At 33.7% G+C, this 19,047-nt stretch overlaps 2 protein-coding genes across 2 annotated transcripts in view; both read left to right on the top strand.

Annotated features, from left to right (window-relative positions):
• The window catches only part of LOC134685596 (uncharacterized), a 92,450-nt gene extending 91,883 nt beyond the window's left edge, over positions 1-567 (top strand). Inside the window, exon 7 of the mRNA XM_063545492.1 lies at positions 34-567. Coding sequence (XP_063401562.1) covers positions 34-161 — 128 coding nt within the window. The 3' untranslated portion in view covers positions 162-567. The remainder of the gene's footprint in view (positions 1-33) is intronic.
• Positions 568-2,265: 1,698 nt separating this feature from the next.
• On the top strand, positions 2,266-9,594 carry LOC134685599 (metal cation symporter ZIP14-like). The gene is made up of 7 exons (XM_063545497.1): positions 2,266-2,604; positions 4,245-4,416; positions 4,814-4,983; positions 5,556-5,684; positions 6,728-6,986; positions 8,470-8,657; positions 9,269-9,594. Exons 1-7 carry the CDS (start codon positions 2,371-2,373, stop codon positions 9,416-9,418), a joined length of 1,302 nt encoding a protein of 433 aa, XP_063401567.1. The 5' UTR covers positions 2,266-2,370; the 3' UTR covers positions 9,419-9,594.
• The last annotated feature ends 9,453 nt before the right edge of the window (positions 9,595-19,047 follow it).

The raw sequence follows: 19,047 nt of genomic DNA on the forward strand, positions 1-19,047 counted from the left end.
TTGACAATAATAATGGCATCTTATGTTTGACAGGTTATGCAGAGCACAATCTAGAAATGGACCAAAGTACCTTTACTCGAGGTTGGCTGGAAAAAATGTCATCGGCCAAGAAGACAGTAAAAAGATTGAACAAATTAGCTAGTGAATCTGAAAAACAGTAACAAAGTCAATATATTAACATGGAATTACTATTGCTTAATATAGACAAAATGTTTTCCATTGTCTTATTTAACCAAATTTTGAGTCATCTGCATGAAAGGAACGAATTATTTCCGGTGAAAAAAAAAGACTTTGTATGTTAGAATATTTTGCCATGTTTCCAATTTTCGATACTACCTCATAACAGTAGATTTGTTATTTCTGTTATGAAATAAATTGTCAAAATAAACAGAAACTGTTAAGTTATTTCGTTCACACTCTTTGACTTGGAAATTAAAATAGTTAATACGTTGTGTACCAATAAGTTATTAATAAACTTTTATCTTTTATTACTTACATACTTGAAAGCTAAAAATGTCATTGCTGAAAAGGTGGTATGGGAGTCTAAAATAAAAATGATAGAATTTGTTCATACTTTGTCAAAATGTAATATCTATTGATACATGTTCAAAAATATTATAAAAATGATAGGTCAAGCTACAGGTTGTGACAAAATGATAAATTTTGTATGGATTATACAGGAAAAAACAACATTTTGAGAATAGAAACTAAACAAAATGATAGAATTGTAAAATAAATTAGGAAAAGATTGCTTTCAGACAATGCTTTGATAATATCAAAAGAAAAGATTGGGTCACCGTACGTTTTTTCCGGCTAAAAGACAAAATAGGAAAATTTCATGTAGAGTCCTTCAGAAAATGTACTGTTTTAGCGTTACCTCCCCTTAAATTGCCAATTTGAAAATATTCAAAAACAACCAAAAATAATCTACACTTGTAAAAATATTAATATTTCTAAGTTATATTCTTATAAATTGGTTCTTTTAAATGAAAAAGGGTCGGATCCAGCCATTTAAAAGGGGGGTCCCAAACCAGAGTAAAGGAGGGGTATATTCCAACTATATGCTCCCACTCAAATGCATTGATCGTCCAAAAAAAGGGGGTTCCAACCCCCAGAACCCCTTCCCCCTGGCTCCGCCAATAAGATCATCATAAACTTGTCTGAGTATGGATTGTCCCCTGGATTATCCTTTTAGTTCAAAATGCAAACCCTTTTTATGAAGAGCTGTGTAGGTATATGACCTTATTAGCATTACCAAATAACCAGACATAATCTGTTTACATTGATTTATCAAAATTAGTGGAAACAGATAAAAGATTGCATGTAAACAAATTATGTATTTACATTTACAGTATCTATTTAAAAGTTCAAATGTAAGATGTGTAGTCAGGTATATCAAAGGACGAACCTACTTCGTACTTATCGGGTAGCAAAGTTAAAGTCTTAAGTAGCAGCAAAGTGTAACTAAGTTATATGACAAAGTCATGATTTGAAAGGTTTTACATAAGAATATTAAGAAATCTGAGTTGATGTATAGTATTGGTAAGTACAGTGACAAGGACTCCAGAACCTTGTAATCCATGTGTAGTAGTCCAAAATGGTCTAAAGAACAAAATGCATTTGCTTGAGTTTTCGTGTTATTCAGACAGATATTATAATTAACCACACCTTTATCAAAAACAAAGTCTTATATATTTTACCCTAAATACTATCTGTTCATTTCACTTTACGATAACCGCAGAGTGAGTCTTGTACAAGTTAATTACAGTAAGCACATGTTTCGAAGCCTAATAAGTATTTATATTTTTTTTCATAGTATAGCTATTTTTTGTAACATACTGGGATACTGTTCAATAGACTAAAGTCAAATCCCACAGGAACTGGGACCTGTAGATGTTTAAAAGCTTACTATATAAGATCTCAAGTCTGATTTTCCAACTTTTGCAATTACGGACCTTACGAGACACCCAGCTTCATCATGTATCTCTTGAATGAACCAAATGAGATTATCAGATGTGTTAAATATTTGCTCAATGTTTATCGTATGCATACGACTGATAATCTAAATATCTCAGTTTCTGACCCGTTTCACTTTATGGACAAAACAAATTAAATAAACAAACTTGAACGCCTTACATGACGCTGATGAATAGATAATTCATAATTTAAATATTGTATTCTTCGGACTCTTGTACTAAATACTATCTCAAGTAGTCGACGCGTTGTTTACAAATATGATAATGCAAATCAAATCTATTTACATACCATATCATATATTTTCTTATTCGTATTTAATACATTAACACATCTTGTGATTTTTGGTCGGGTATATAACTGGGTACATTTAAATACAATACACATTGTGAAAGTATGGTTATATCGGGAGCATGGATTGTTTTTATTTCTTCCTGCGTCGTTGTAGAATCTCATGAAAATTATTTGAAGTCTCTGATAAACAAGTTTAGTTCTGATGGTTCACTTTCTCAACTTCAGTTCCAGGAACTTGCTATTGATTTAACTGCTAACAAACTTCCAGGAAATTTTTCTTCAGATTGTGATAATCAGTCTCCAGGTACTAGTTGTAACAAAACTCAAAGTATCCAGGTATTTATATTATTTTTTTAAAGCATAATAGCTTGTTCTTTTTGTAATGTGCTTCACCCTTTGGGTGAACCACGTTTATATTTATCAATCCTATGTTTCTATTTTCCTCTAAAAATTAAGTGTTTTCTAACATGCATATTGGACCAGTGAAAGTCGATTTCAGTGTTTTTGAATAAAACGCTATACCATGATTAGACTTTTCTTGATTGTTTTACATTTTGGGACCTTTCGTGCCTTGGTATCAGATATGTGTTTTGCTTATTGTCAAAGGCCGTACGATAGATAGTGACTAACTTTTTATTTACGTCATTTGGTCCTTGGTGTCGAGTTGTCTTATTGGCAATCATACCACACATTCTTATATTCACATATTAGATATTATTATAATAGATTATACAATTTATTGGACACAAATGTCACTTAAAACAGTCATATTATAAGGGCTTTCTAGTGTAGGTGTCTTTCAGACTTCAAAAACAGGCAAGTGTCCATAAAATTTGAAATTGCACGAATCTTTGAAATAAGCAACTGTTCTTGGAGAACTTGCACATGTGCAAAACTTTTAGGAATTTTGGTCCTCAATGATCTTCAACATCGTACTTTATTTGGCCTTTTTAACTTTTTTTATTCGAGAGTCACTGATGAGTCTTTTGTAGACGAAACGCGCGTCTGGCGTATACTAAATTTAGTCCTGGTATCTATGATGAGTTTATTTACAACCACTGGGTCGATGCCACTGCTGGTGGAGATTTATTTTCCCGAGGGTATCACAAGCCCAGTAGTCAGCACTTTTTGTGCTGACATGAATTGTCATTGAGATGGTTATATTTATTAATTTACTGTTTACAAATTTTTGATTTTTTTTTTAAATACTAAGGCTTTTCTACCTAAGGCATAGATAACCTTAGCTGTATTTGGCAAAACTTTTAGGAATTTTGGTCCTCAATGCTCTTCAACATCGTACTTTAATTGGCTTTTAACTTTTTTGATTCGAGCGTCACTGATGAGTCTTTTGTAGACGAAACGCGCGTCTGGCGTATACTAAATTTAGTCCTGGTATCTATGATGATTTTATTTATATGTACTTTCTTGAATTATTTGCAGTTCTATTATCCTCACCTGAAGTGTGATAAAAAATGACTTTCAATGAGTTAATCTGAGTACCTGTAATATGAAATAAACATGGCTGTGCTATTACCTGAATGTTCTTCATGTGCGCACTAGGTTTTATCAGGTAACTGCATCATGTGCTTCTGATTTCACCTCAAACATAGAATTATAAGTTCATATAAAAAAAATGAATATATACTAAAATTGAAAATGAAAATGGGTATATGTCAAATAGACAACAACCCGGTCAAAGAGAAGACAACCACCAAAGGCCATCAATGGGTCTTCAACGCAGCGAAAAAATCCCGCACCCGGAGTAGGTCCTCAGCTGGTCCCTTTATAATATTGTGTTCCAGTTCAGTGAAAATGGACGTAACACTAAACTCCACAACATATAAATGAACTAAAATTGATAAATATACAAGACTAACAAATACCAGAGGCTTCTGACTTGGGACAGTTGCAAAAATGCGGCGGGGTTAAACTGGTTTTGAGAGATTAACCCATAATTTTCCATTCTTTCATTCTAGTGTCTTGGATATAATGATATTTTTAACACATATGCCAAAAATGGAAAAGTGAATGAAACTGGACTGGGTGAAGCAGTACCTGCACTACTGTACTTTACACAAGAAGACCATTGTATGAAACCAGATACAGGGATATACCACAGTCATCACAAGAAGCCATCTTCTTCACAAGGTTATTAAATATACTATTAATAATCTAAGTTAAGTAAATTTGAAATTACAAACATGTCATATCATCGTTGCGCTTCATCGGTATAAATGTCTTTTCTTCTTCGATTCGTTTTGAGTACTAAGCAAAAGATCTCTAAAATATTGGTCCTATGGTTTGTTCGAAGTAGAAACAATGTTTCCATATGAGGTGATACTCATGTGGTCTGATACCGTACAAGCATACAGGAAATTCTTGGCATATGTTGTTGACCACAAATGGGTATATGGTCAACATCTCATAATAGAAATGATGCAATCAGAATTTTACATTTTGTGTTAGCTTATTTTCCAAAACAAAAATGAATTGAAAAGTATAAACACAACACTGAACCTAATGTACATTTCTGTTTATATTTTAGCATGGGGTTATGGCATCGGTTTTGTAAGTTTAATAGTTGTAATATCAAACATTGGAGCCTTTCTTGGACCTTGCATGAAAACTCAACTCTTCAAAAGAATCCTAATGTTCTGTGTGGCTCTAGCTGTAGGAACTTTAGGAGCAACTGGTCTTCTTGTTCTTACTCCAGAGGTATTGTGTGAATATAAAGTATACTTAACTGACTGTGAGTGCAAACTTATTTTTCAAAACAATACTGAAAATCCACTAAGATCTTCATATAATCAACTTCATTAAAAAAAAACGTGCAGGCTTATAATTTTGTACGCTAGATGCACGTTTTGTCCACAAAATACTCTTTATAAGTGACCCTCGAAAACAGTTAAAAGGCCAAATCTATAGAAGGAACTTGAAGAGCATTCCATAGAATTCACATTGTCTTATGATATGTCTTAAAAATAAGATGGACAGTGTGTGTAAACTGATGAAGGGTGAAGCACATAAATTTAACTTTAGAAAGAAACAAAATCGGCCTGATTTTGGCTAATAACACAAAACGAAAAACAGTTTGAGGAATGCAGCAATAAAACTACAGCTTTAGGACAAAAAAAATCCTCGCTTAGAAAAGGGTACACTCACCTGTAGTATTTTATGGTTTCAAAATAGCAATAGGTGTGCACTGGTGCGGTCTAGGATCAGAGACATGAATTGACTTTTATTTTACCTCAGAAGCTCACAACTATTCTTGGTTGTTTATTATTTAGGCTTTAGGGTTGACAGGAATAGACAGCCCGGTTCCAGACTACAACTGGAAGATGACGACTGTGTTAGGGGGAATTTACTTTGTGTTTGTATGTGAGAGATTGCTCAAGATGATTTTAAAGGGCAAAAAGGTAAACTTATTATTTTAAACAAGTAAACACAAAGAGATGTTGTGATATTCTGCTTGCAATAAATAAAATTGAGAATGGAAATAGGGAATGTTCTCAAAGAGACAGCAGCCCGTCCAATGAGCAGAAAAAAAAACCAAGGCCATCAGAGGCGGTCTTCAACTGGCATGAATATTTTTTTTACCAACGAATTACTAAATATATTTGATATACTTTATATAATACTTTCTGTAATTCGTTCACAGTTTGATTTATGGCATGTTCAATAATGTTGGCTTGAGTAGAATGACGTAAATTATTTGAATGATACCAAACTCAGTATTAACTTTTCAACAAAATATGATTTTTTTGTTTTTTTCTCTTCCATTATTTAGCTAGACGAACCAATTCGAATGATAAACAAAAATGTCATCGGACAAAAAGCAAAAGCGGACAAAAAGCAAATTGCGGACAAAAAACACTGTATCAGTCAACATAGCTAATGCACATTTAGTAACTTGTTTTCTTTTTACATAGTTAAATATTCTACGTTTTGATCTTGTTACTTTCAAATAGAGATATGTATTTTTCAGGGTTTTTTGTCAATTTTAGCCATGTTTATAATAGTTAGGGACGTCAACCAAAACTCTGGAAGCTGGTCGACAATTCTTCATTTTGCTAACGCCTTATAACTTTAACAGAACTTTTTGAATGAATTCAACACACAGGCACCTGTCTCAGATTTTTAAACTTTTATGTATATACCTTAATTGTCTTAATACTTAATACTGTTATATTAAGGTTCATAGGAGAACACAAGACTGTGACAAGTGCCTGTGATCCAAAACCATATCATATTACAGCAGATTTGATTGATTGGTGGTTATTTCAGATATGCTGTTTAAGCTAAATAGTCCAAGGTAAATAGTGGCCAATTATGGTTACTGTTGGTTTCAAGAAGGAAGATATTTAATTTAAAAAAAAAAACTATTCAACAACATGTGCAGATTTTGTGCCATCTGATACTAACTCTTTATCAAAGAACTAAAATAAACTTTATCTCGCAGAGAAAAGACGAGGAAGAGGAAGTAAACTTAAACGAACAAGGTAAAATAAAAAATGGGACTGACCATTCCCACTTTGACCCTGAAGATATGGATAACAGTTCTGGTGGAGTTGCAACAGTTGCTTGGATACTGTTGCTAGGCGACTCTATTCATAATTTTGTGGATGGGCTGTCTATTGGTGCCGCTTTCACAGAAAATGTGTTTACTGGTGTGAGTGTAAGTCTGGCTGTTATTTGTGAAGAGTTACCACACGAATTAGGTAATTAGGTAATTTATCATTTTTCGTTATTGTCCTGTATTCTCATAAATAAAGACAAGAAAATTGAGAAAAGAAATTGGGAAATTGTCAAAGCGACAATAACCCGATAAGACAAGACAATAAGATAAATTAAGAACAAATGTTACTTACAACAAAATGACTTTAGTGTGTAGGTACAGGTAATATCTTTGGCTAGCTTGCTTGCTAGCTGAACCGTGAAATCATTATTAGGTTATGTATACTACCCTTCTTTTGTGAGTAGTCTAGTCCTACAAGCAAGTTTTGTTATCTGTCGGACTAATCTACTCTTAAGGTCAAGGAACAGTAAATGGGCTATGTCGCAGATTTTGCTAAAAATTTGCATACAACCTTGGCTCGTTGAACTACAACTGAAAATCGAAAAAATAATGCATTTATCTCAATTATCATTTGAAATATAACTGATTGAAATGTTACAAAATGGGTGAACATTTGTATAGAAAGCACATAAAATCGGCGAAAAACCTTCTAAAATATGTCTTGAAAACGCCAAATCTCGAATTCTACTACATAGATTTTTCTTAAAAAACTATATATTGTTGACACATAAATTTCTGTTTTAATGATATAAAATAATCATAGGGTCACCGACTTCGTTTTTTGTCTAATACTCAATTTGTAACCTTGTTTGTAGTGAAAAACGTCAAAAATCAACGTTAAATACGGCCTGCAACGCGATAACGTTACGATTATTTCGACGTTTTGTTTGATTTTTCCACATAGAACGCAACCTTAAATGATGTATACCGTAAGAACGAAGTCGGTGACCCTATCTTTATTTTGCATCATTATAACGGAAATTTATGTATCAACAACATATAGTTTTTTAAGAAAAATCTATGGAGTATATAGAATTACAGATTTGGCGATTTTAAGACAAATTTTAAAAGGGTTTTCGCCGATTTTATGTGCTTTCTATACAAATGTTCACCCATTTTGTAAGAATTCAATCAGTAATATTTCAAATGATAATTGAGATAAATGCATTATGTTTTCGGTTTTCAGTTGAAGTTCATCGAGCCAGAGTTGTATGCCAAATTTTAATGAAATCTGTGACATAGCCCATTTACTGTTCCTTGACCTTAAATAGGAATAGTATACCTTACATTAATAATGACTTCACAGTTTAACTAGCAAGTTAGCTGACAAAACATATTACCTTTACCTACACAATTCAGTCATTTGGCTGTAAGGTTCTTTCAGATACTAGTAATTATTTTCATATAAATTTCTCTCCAAAATACGGTAAATTTTAGTTAAGCCCAAGTCCTGATAAATTGTACATTTACAATCAGATGTAATAGTCTTCCTTAGTCAAGACACTAACCTTAATAGTGTACAGGTTTTTATACATTTTCTGTGTATGTATATATGTCTGAGTAAGCCGGTTCTTCAACATATTCAGATACATAATATGATGTTTTATTTTTTTTTTATTTTCAAGGAGATATTGCTATTTTACTACATTCTGGTTTGACTATGAAGAAGGCGCTGTTTTATAACTTTCTGGCAGCAATAGTCTGTTATGGAGGCCTTATTGTAGGAATAGTAGTTGGCGAAAATACGGATGCAAACAGGTGGATATTTGCGTTTGCTGGCGGATTATTTATTTACATTGCTTTAGTTGATATGGTATGTCAGTTTGATTTATTTCTATAAATTTTTGTTGAAAAGAAACGAATGTAGGAAAGAAAGGCGATGGTGTTTTCGTATTTACACTATTACGCCAGTTAATAGTCACAGGCACTTGTCTTAGAACAAATATCCTTTATAGTTACCTTTATATAACATAAAGGTAAATAGTTTTTTTTATTCAGAGATAAGTGCCTGCTTTTATAGCATATTATGTCGACTGCAAAAATAGAAGCAACTCGGAGGTCAATATATACGATCTTCAACAAATAGACAAGTCTCTACATAGTATGTCAAGCTCTAAAACTCCCTTATCCAAAAAAAAATATTTACAGAAAATATAAAAGATCTACAAGCTAACAGAGTTACTTCTATATCAAAAACATTACTTAAGAATACATATTTTGTATGTACAAGTACTTTTAGTGAATTGTATTTCTGACAGCAATTGCACGAAACGAAGAATACTCGATGAGTGCTTATATGTATTATGAATTGATACTGTGTGAAAAATCTATAAATCATATTATGCTTCAAAATAGTATGTAACTTTAAAAAAAAAATTTATTATGTTCTTATCCAATCAATGAATACATGTTTTACTGTTACAGATACCAGAAATGAATGAACAAGCAGCTACATCCCGGAAAAACCAAACCGAAAGTACTTTACAGATATTCTTATACCAAAATACTGGACTTTTATTGGGTTTTTCCATTATCATTATTATATCGTATTATGCCAAATACATTGACTTGTAAACATAGTGTGTGCGGTAAAGGACAGTTTGTACTTGGCATAGACTGTCCTTTGCGTAATGTATAAATTTGTGTGAGAGTAGATCATAGTGGAGTGGAAGAAAAGAGAGAAAGAATTATTCACTACACTTTGTTGTTGAATGTTATCATACATTAGAGAAATGAATCATTTTTCAGAAGGACATAATAAACTTGTATACTTCAGCTCATAAATCTTAACAATATTAACAGTTTATATTTCCAAAGTATAATCAAGTACTTTGTCTACATATTCTGTCTTAATACACATAGGTAACTAATGGGAAATGACGCTCTACACGTATGGACATAATGATATATTTTTCTTACACTTTTCATATTCTAAATTACCTAGTTGTACTTATAAAAAGGTGACAACTCGTCGGCTTCTGGGCAAAGTTTAGTGGCTGATTAAAGGAGTCTTAGAGTTTGTATGCTCTTGCCATTTTTGGCTAAAGCTGTTCCTGATACACTTTTGCATTCATGCGTTCCTGTCGTATGGTTTTCATAAATTACGTGTTGTCCAATCTAAATTCCATTGTCATATTATTTTTCATAAAAATAATGTTAAATCTATTCCGTCAACACCATGGTTGATTTTCTGTTTCTTATGTTTTTCAAGTTATCCTTTTTAAATATCTATTGTTATACCCGTAAATTAAGATAAACTTTAAAACAAAAACAAAAAAGGCCATGAAAACATACGCGCCTCGGAATATTGTGTTGACTTTCACACACTTCAGATTCATTTTTTTCCGACAGGATAAAATTTTCTTCATCTTATTCAGAATGTAAAACATTTCAAATAATTCATAATACACAACAACAACAACAACGAAAAATGATAAACAGCAACATACGGCAACCATTTACTGAAGTACAGGTTCCAGACTTGGGACAGGCAAGTATAGAATGTAGAATCAGAACATGATTTAAAAATATGTTCGCTTACGTATTAATTTTCCTTCAACTCTTAACCCAATGCACAACGGCAGATACAGGGTGGGGGTGTCCTATCCCCTCTTTTTGGACGACTAATGCTGATTAGAATTGGGACATATGTTGGAACCACCACACCCTTCCCTTTATCCTGGGTTAGGAACCCCCTTTTTTGTACGATAAATGCATTAGAATTAGGACATATGTTGGAACCTCCTCCCCTTTATCACGGGTCAGGAATCCCTCATTTTGAAAATGGATGGATCCGCCCCTGCCGCTTCTGAAGTGTATATAGTTTTTGCAAATGAAGAGACTTTCTATTGAGAACCCCATTTAAAAAATAAGATTAGAAAAAAAGGTTCACAATCTGTCATAAAAACTAGACATCTCTGAAAATTTCATATGTATGTATGTACTGGTAAATGCCTCCGATATCCGAAGAACCCCTCGAAAGCTGCGAGCGTACAGTGACATCCATGTACACTCCCTATCGGGATTAATGGAGATATGCGCACTGGAAGGAGAGCGGGTTGGTTTGGTTAGTCCAACAGTTGAAGGTCAACCGTGAAACCCTCAACTGTCTTTTGACATGCAGTTACCTCGTTCAGATGGTTCCACTATACTATTTTTTTTGGAAAAAAAGAGTTCTTTCGAATATCTGTTTTGCAATCTATTAATTTGTACGATCTGCTATATCTGGTTTCTTGTCTTTCCACGATGTTTGAGTATTGAAAGTCAATTAAGTTTTTTGCCTTGACTTGGCGTTTATATCTTGTCTTTTGCAGGTAATAAGTTGGATCAATAGCCACCACCAATCCCTCAACCAGAACATAGTCAGCCTCTGATGTTTTCTTCGTTCTTGGAGAGGTGGTAGTTTTAGCTTATAGAAAGCATATTTGTGACGCACCCAATGTCTCTGGATTTATAATCGTACAGGGTGAAACGTGCTTCTCTTTTCTGTATGCTTTCTATTTTTTGCTATTTCCCTTATGGTGAATGGGTCCCAGATGACAACACCGTATTCTAGTACGGATCTTACCATGGCTAAGTAGGCAAGTTTTTGCACTCTTGGGGGCACTGGCGCAGGTTTCTTCTCAGAAACCCTAGTGTACAGCTTGCCTTGCTTGTTGTTTTCCATGTGGCTGGTCCATTTTAGGTCATCAGATATGTTAAGACCTAGGTAAGGATTTGTTTGTACCTGTTCTAGTATATGGTTGTCTAGTTAGTAGAAGTTTGTTGATTTTTGTTTGAAGCTCATTATATAGCATGTTTTTTTGCGTTTAATTTCATTCCCCAATTTAATGCCTATACTTCCAGAGCTTTTAGATCTTCTTAGAGAGTTTGATGGTCTTTTGTGTTGTGTTAATCTCTCGATAAAGTAATCAGTCGTCTGCAAACAAACTTCAGATTTTACGTTTTCCGGGAGGTCGTTGATGTGGCATAGGAAAAGCAACGGTCCTAGTACTGTGCCTTGTGGTACGCCAGAGTCTACGTGGGCATATTCTGAGTGCTCACAATCTACGACAACCTGCATTGATCATTTTTGTAGAAATGATGCTAACCATTTGTTCAGATTTCCATCTATTCCGAAGCTGTTTAATTTAACCAGTAGTTTGTCATGTGGCACAATATCAAATGCCTTTGAAAAGTCGAGTATAGCAATATCGAATTGAATGCCACTGTCGAAACTCTTTAGTAGGTCTTCTGTTGTGACTAAGAGCTGTGTTGTACAAGAGTAAACTGATCTGAATCCGTGATTTCAATTTGTCAGTATATTGTGCTTTTCCAGGTGTTTAAGGATGACTTGTGTTTACAGATGATGTGTTCCAAAAGCTTACATGATACACAGGTCAGTGAAACTGGTCTGTAATTTTCAGCTGCGTTGGCGTCCTCCTTCTTAAATACTGGAGTTATGTTTGCTTTTTACCAATCTTCAGGGAGAGTGCCTGTGTCAATTTATTTTTCAAAGATGGCGGATTTACCAGGTGCGAGTTCTTCTGCACATATTTTAAGGACAGTGTTTTCCGTCTGGTCCCATTGCTTTGGATGGATTTACATTTTTTCAATAATTTGTGCACTTCTTCTGATGTTATGCCCAATTTCGAAATATTTGAAGTTGATCTTTTTGTTAGCGGTGGTATTTGTGAGTTCGGATCTAATTTTGTGAATACTGATTTGAATTGGTTGTTTAGGATTTCTGCCTTTTCTATGCTGTCGTTTGTAAGGCCTCCATTTGACTTTAGTGATGTTACTCCTATATTATCTTGCTTCTTTGCTTTCATATACTAGTAGTTCCAGAATGAATTAGAACTATTCTTTTCAAAACCTGCATTCATTATGTCATTGATATAGTTCCATTCTACTTTTCTAAATTGGCATTTGCAGTCTTTTTGGAATTGTTTATATTCTTTATAGCTTCCAGTTTTTTTAGCATGTTTGTTCAACCTAGCTTTCCTTTTTAGCATTTTGCGCAGTTTTCTGTTTAATCATGGGACAGAGTGCTTTTTCTTTATCATTTTAGATGGTACATTGGTGTCAATTGTTGCCTGTACTACGATCTTTAAGATTTGCCAGCTTTTTACTATTGGCATATCGTGTATATGATTATAGATGTCCTTTATTATCATATTTCTGTCCGTTTTAATCTGATCCCAGTTTGCTTTCCCAACATGTATCGTTTCTGTGGGCGTTGTTTGCAATAGTATGGTTTTATCAATGAGTCTGTAATGACGATATCATGGTGCATTGGCAGTTGATTTAATGAGGGACGAGTTGTTTGTGAATACCAGATCTAGCAGATTTCCCTCTCTTGTTGGTTTGTTGTGTATTTGTACAAGGCCGTGTTCAATAGATAGGTCTATAAGTGCTTGTTGTACTTCTTTGTCTTGTTTTTATCTCTATATTTATCCAGTCGATATCTGGGCAGTTGAAATCTGCAGGAATAATGATATGTTTTGGTAGGGGACAACTTTGACCAACCGAGGCCCCCAAAGTACCCATTATAGTTTAAACTCCGATCTGGGAGGGTGAAAATTACCTTTCTGATGTACTGATATTTTTAGCACTTCAAGTGAGAATCGAACTCGGGACCTTCAGCACTGTAGACGTCTGATTTTTTTTCTAACCCGCTGCAGCGGAGGGGCAAGTGTTTCCCTTGTCCGTCCGAAGTACTCGTACGTACGTCCCAACAATTAGTTTCCGGTCTCTAAAATTATTTTGCCTGAATCAAATTCTATGAAACGTATACACGATGCTTAATACCATAAAACACTCCTATATGGACACATTTATTTGGTTAGATTCAGTAGTTCATAGAATGTCTTGGAAAAATTATGCATTTGAAGTGTCTCCATGGAAATAAAGCATTCGATTATTTGACAAGGTGGTTATAACTCAGATAGACAGGTTAAAAACTGTGACAGACTGACGAGAGCGTAGAAGACGAACAAAAAGGAGTACACTGAAAAAGGTGCCAATAATCTAGATGATGCAGTGGCTGACACTGTGTGGGCAGTATATATTGTTATCACAAAAAAATTTAACTCCGAAGGAAATTCCAAACTGAAAGTCCCTAATCAAATGGCAAAATCAAAAGTATGAGAGATTTGCAGGAGCTCAACAAAGAGGACTCCAATAGTTATAAAAAAAAACTGAAAGTAAAACGGACGCTAATTTGCTCTGGGAGTTTTACTGCTCCTTTCTGTAAAAGCCACAGCAAACTGAGATTTGTCACTAGATAAGTACTATTTTAAGATAGCAGTATACATAAATTTAACATCCTTTTTGTTTGCTTTCTTACAAATTAAGCCTACTGTTTGTGTCGTTTGTGTGCATACAGTATGTATGTTATCAGTATTTTCCATAGATCTGATACCCAGTATTTGAAAGGTTCCATTGTTTTGTATCTATGGCAACAACCTGCTTGTTTTTACTAATAATATTGCAAAAAGGAGGTAGAGATGTTTTCCAAAAATTTGACCAAAATGGAATTTCAATCCCTTGGAAGATAAATTTCTGAAACTGTTTACATATCTATCACGAATTCAAATGAAAATGATTTGTCTTTAGTCACATTTTAATTTATATAAAATTGCGTAAAAATCCGTTTGAAAAAAAGTGTTTGTAAACATTCAACCGAACGGTGACATGTAGTTGTTAATTTCTGTGTCATTTTGTGTCCTGTGAAGAGTTGTCTCATTCTCAATTATGCCTCATCTTCTTATTTTTATACTACACAAATTTCTGGACATACGGAAAATACGGATAGTCAAACAAAAATAGCCTATTAAACAGATAAAATATAATATGGATGTTCTTAAAAACAACTTTGAAGGCTAAATTAGTCATCAGCTGTCTACTAATAAATGTTAATGCAAAATTACTTTCATATTTGAAAAATCCTCTGTGGCAAAAATGCAGGATCTACTTCCCATCCGGAACACCTGATATCATGCCATGTTTTATTGGGTTCCGTGTTGCAAAGTTTTTTGTCTTGTAGACTGCTGTTTGTCTTCTCATCGGCTTTCGTTTTTCGCTATGGCTGTGTCGGTTTGTTTTCGACCTTTGAGTTTCATTGTTCCTTTAGATTCTGCTGTTTCTCTTTTAAAATTTTAAACCTCCTTGCAAAAGTACAGACGTGTAGTGTACATGGAGGAATTTGTATATAGTTAAAACATAAATAGTGATAATATAGTTTTGCAGAAGCAAATTTACCTTTGGCATGTTCTTTATGAAGGATGTGAGGAAGGCTACAAATGCGGCAAAATATGACATATAGAAAACAAAATGGTTATGGAGTAAACATTCGTGTGACAACAACTCAGACGATACATAAAAAATTATAACGCGTGTACCGGCATTGTTGGTGTTTGAGGCGCGTTTGTAATTTTCATTATGTTACTTGATATGAAAAATTGACAAGAAATAATATTTTACTTGTAAAAGTAAATCCTGAGCCTGTCATAGCTGCTCTTCTTGTTCCATTTGAACTAATAGAAACAACGCTGTCGCCTTTCTTGTTCTCATAAAATCATATGATATGAGCTCCATGTTTTCTGAACGTCTTTCTTATCTGTCGTATTAGACTGACCAGTGTATATCGCTCATGGCACTTTTATGTATTTTAGCGCGAAAATTCACTTACATTTAGCTGGATTTATTGCCGTCGTAGTTCCATCTTGTCGCCTTCGTACTTTTATTCGATGGCAACACGACGGGATTACGAGGTCTTCACGAAGTCGTGTTGCCATCGTAAGACCTTTGGGTAGCTTCGTGACTCATTCGTATAGACATCGTAATGTCAAAACTGCCCGATGGAAACACGAATGCACAACGATGTTCAAGGATGCATTCCCGGTGATATTACGATGTTGTGGATGGTGATACGAACTCAATACGAACCCTCAACATCGGACGCACCTTCGGGGATTTTTTAACATGTTAAAAAATTTAGAACCCTTCCCGAAGTTGTCCCCGAAGGTTAGAAAAGGTGGCCGATGGTTCTACGATGGTTAAAGATAGCACTACGAATAGCTCGATCTGGATACGATCAGTCCCGATTTTGAAAATTTCCATGATCGTGTTACCATCGGCGTAAAAATCGGGACAGTGTGACGCGGGCATTATGGAAAAACACATATGAATAGTGAATCTAATCATTATGACAAGAAAAAAGGGTAGACAGTTTTTAAGATATATAGAATAAAATAAGTATAGAATAAAAATAAAACCTTTTTTGCCTAAATAATCACATATTATCTTTCAACGTTAATAGGGAGTACCGAGGATAAAAACATTGACGAAAAAACATTTAAAGGGACCATTTATCACCATCACCGATACAGATAATTGTATAGAAAATTAATTTCTAGTTATCTCTCTTTCTATCCTTTCAGGGATAATTAGAGTAACTCACTGTACAGTTATGTATTGAAACCAGCTGGAAGGAAACATCAGAAGAGGTTGGAAAGAACAGCTGTGCAATTATACATCTGTATGATGATACCCCGAGAAACGAACTTAGGCTTTTTTGAATAAAATATGTAGAAACTTCCATTTTGTTACTGTTTTTTTACAAATTACATTTTGCGTAAATTTCAATGATGCAAAAAACTATCGCGAATGGGGAGAAACAGACCTATAATGATTTACTTTAATAAATTGCTATTTTGATAGAGAGTTGTCTCATTGGCACTCTTCCTATATCTATATATTATAAATCACACTTTCAAGCAGAACCCACAACTCAATATACTGTTTAGCATTTTAAGAACTGGCAACTACAGATGTTTAATCATTGAAAAATTTGATACTTCTAAGACAAAATAATCTGGAGGGATTGTACTTAATATTCATATGATGAAGACACAATCCTTCAATCAGTTAATTGAAGTCTGGAGCTGGCATGTCAGTAACTGCTAGTAGTCCTTTGTTAGTTCATATATCATTATCATTTTGTTTAGGTTCTTTTGTTAACCTATTTTGAAATCGGACGCGAACTTCTTTTAAACTGTGCGTAATGTTGTGTGTTTGTTTTTCTATATTGGCTAGAGGTACAAGGGGAGGGTTTAGATCTTTAAAAACATATTTAACCCCGCTGCATCTTTGCGCCTCTCCCAAGACAGGAGTATCTGGCTTTTGTTAGACTTGTAGGATTTTTAATTTTAGTCTCTTGTGTTTACCTCGGAGTTATATGACGTCCATTATAAGTGAACTAGTATATACATTTTTGTTAAGGGCTAGCCGACGCACGCCTGCGGATGCAGGAGTTTTTGCTGCATTGAAAACCCATTGGTGTCCTTCGGCTGTTGTCTGTTCTTTTTTTCGGGTTGTTTTGACACATTCCCAATTTCCATTTTCCATTTTATTTTTTATCTACACGTTTTTCCCTTTACCGATGATATTTGAAAATTCGGTTTTACTTCACATGGGTGGATTGTGGATATAAAATGTTTTTTAGTTCACCTTCTGAATTTTAACTGCCGTGACATCGACAATCACTGGTGATTTTTCTTTGTCTACAGGACGGCTAATTCACTGCTAGTAGTTTTTAAATGAAGAAAAGTCGATAAAGACCGTTAAGTCAGATTACTTTATTACAAAATGTAACTTTCTTTGGTGTACTTTATTATATTTTCATTTTAGATCAAAGATAATGATAATGTTTAATAAATCATATTTTCTTTAAGAAAACACGCTTGTCAGAATTACAGTGCATTTTATTTGATGGAAATTTAATTTTAAAAGAATTAATTTTCATAACAACAAAAATATGATAAGTCAAAATACAACATACTTTGGCGTTAAAAGACTGTTGATTATGTGCAATATTGTATTAAATTAATAACCCCGTGGATATTGATCTTGAAATATTAAATTCCTCGTAAAATCAGTTTCAATGCTTTATTGTTATAAAAGTTGTAATTTTGTTATAGAATTCCATTGAACGACCCCATCAATAGGGTTTAATTACTGGATGTTGCCAAATGTTTTGTTTATGGTTAGCAGTATTTAAATATACATAAATGAAACAATATTTCGATAGTTACAGATTTTCAGCGTTCGATGTCACTCATCATTTGTAACATCCAGAGGTAGGTCACATAATTTAAGACTATTATATTTATTAAGTTATGATAATGGGCCTTGTTTTTACATTTAACTTCTTTCGTTTTTGGAACACATTATATATAATAAGCATGATAAGTAAGTCATACTACTTTTTTCAGAGGCGGATTAAGGGGGACAGGGTGTCCGCCCATTTGTTGTTTTTTCCATGACTGAATCGAGATTCATCTGTATATAAGATGTCACTAAGTCGTTATTTTTACCTTGGGAACTTTAAGTAACTTTTATTCTTGGATTAGTAACCAATTCAACCATCTCGATTTTTTTTAAAACTTAGTCTTTAAATTAGAGCATGGATCTAATTTTATCCAATGGTGCAAGCATATCAGATACGATAGTCCTGTATATAACCAAGGACGTATAACTAACAATTTAATATACGTTCTTGATATAACGTATCGAGACATCTTCATTTCATTTTGCTAAGAACGCAGTCTTACACTACCAATAATTTACCCATACTTTTTTGGTACATTTCTACCCTCGTGCATATCAGTACTGCAAGGAAAGACTGAAAACTTATAATGTTATACTTTCAATGAAATCAGTACTGATTTTGTCAGTACTATTTCAGTACTGATTTTGTCAGTACTGTTTCAGTACTGATTTTTTCAGTACTGTTTCAGTACTGATTTTTTCAGTACTGTTTCAGTACTGATTTTTTCAGTACTGTTTCAGTATTGATATTTTCAGTACTGTTTCAGTACTGATATTGTCAGTACTATTTCAGTACTGTTATTTTCAGTACTGTTTCAGTACTGATATTGTCAGTACTGTTTCAGTACTGATATTGTCAGTACTGTTATTTTCAGTACTGATTTTTTCAGTAAAGTTTAAGTACTGATTTTTTCAGTACTGTTTCAGTACTGTTTCAATACTGTTTTAGTACTTGTTTTGTCAGTAATGTTTAAGTACTGTATTAGGACGGAATTGGTGACCAACTTTGTTTTTACTGTTCTAGTACTGATTTATTTAGTTATGATCAGTACTTTTAGTTTAGATATATATATACACATATTTGTATATATTTCTGTTTTATTGTATCAATC

This window comes from Mytilus trossulus, chromosome 9 (genome assembly GCF_036588685.1).
Source record: "Mytilus trossulus isolate FHL-02 chromosome 9, PNRI_Mtr1.1.1.hap1, whole genome shotgun sequence".
Taxonomy (NCBI): Eukaryota; Metazoa; Mollusca; class Bivalvia; order Mytilida; family Mytilidae; genus Mytilus; species Mytilus trossulus.

Excerpts from the sequence above, each read along its gene's own strand:
- LOC134685599 (XM_063545497.1), top strand. The coding sequence starts at position 2,371 with ATGGTTATATCGGGAGCATGGATTGTTTTTATTTCTTCCTGCGTCGTT. Across the intron at positions 4,417-4,813 it reads GAAGCCATCTTCTTCACAAG|CATGGGGTTATGGCATCGGT; the intron begins GTTATTAAATAT and ends TTTATATTTTAG. Across the intron at positions 6,987-8,469 it reads AGAGTTACCACACGAATTAG|GAGATATTGCTATTTTACTA; the intron begins GTAATTAGGTAA and ends TTTATTTTCAAG.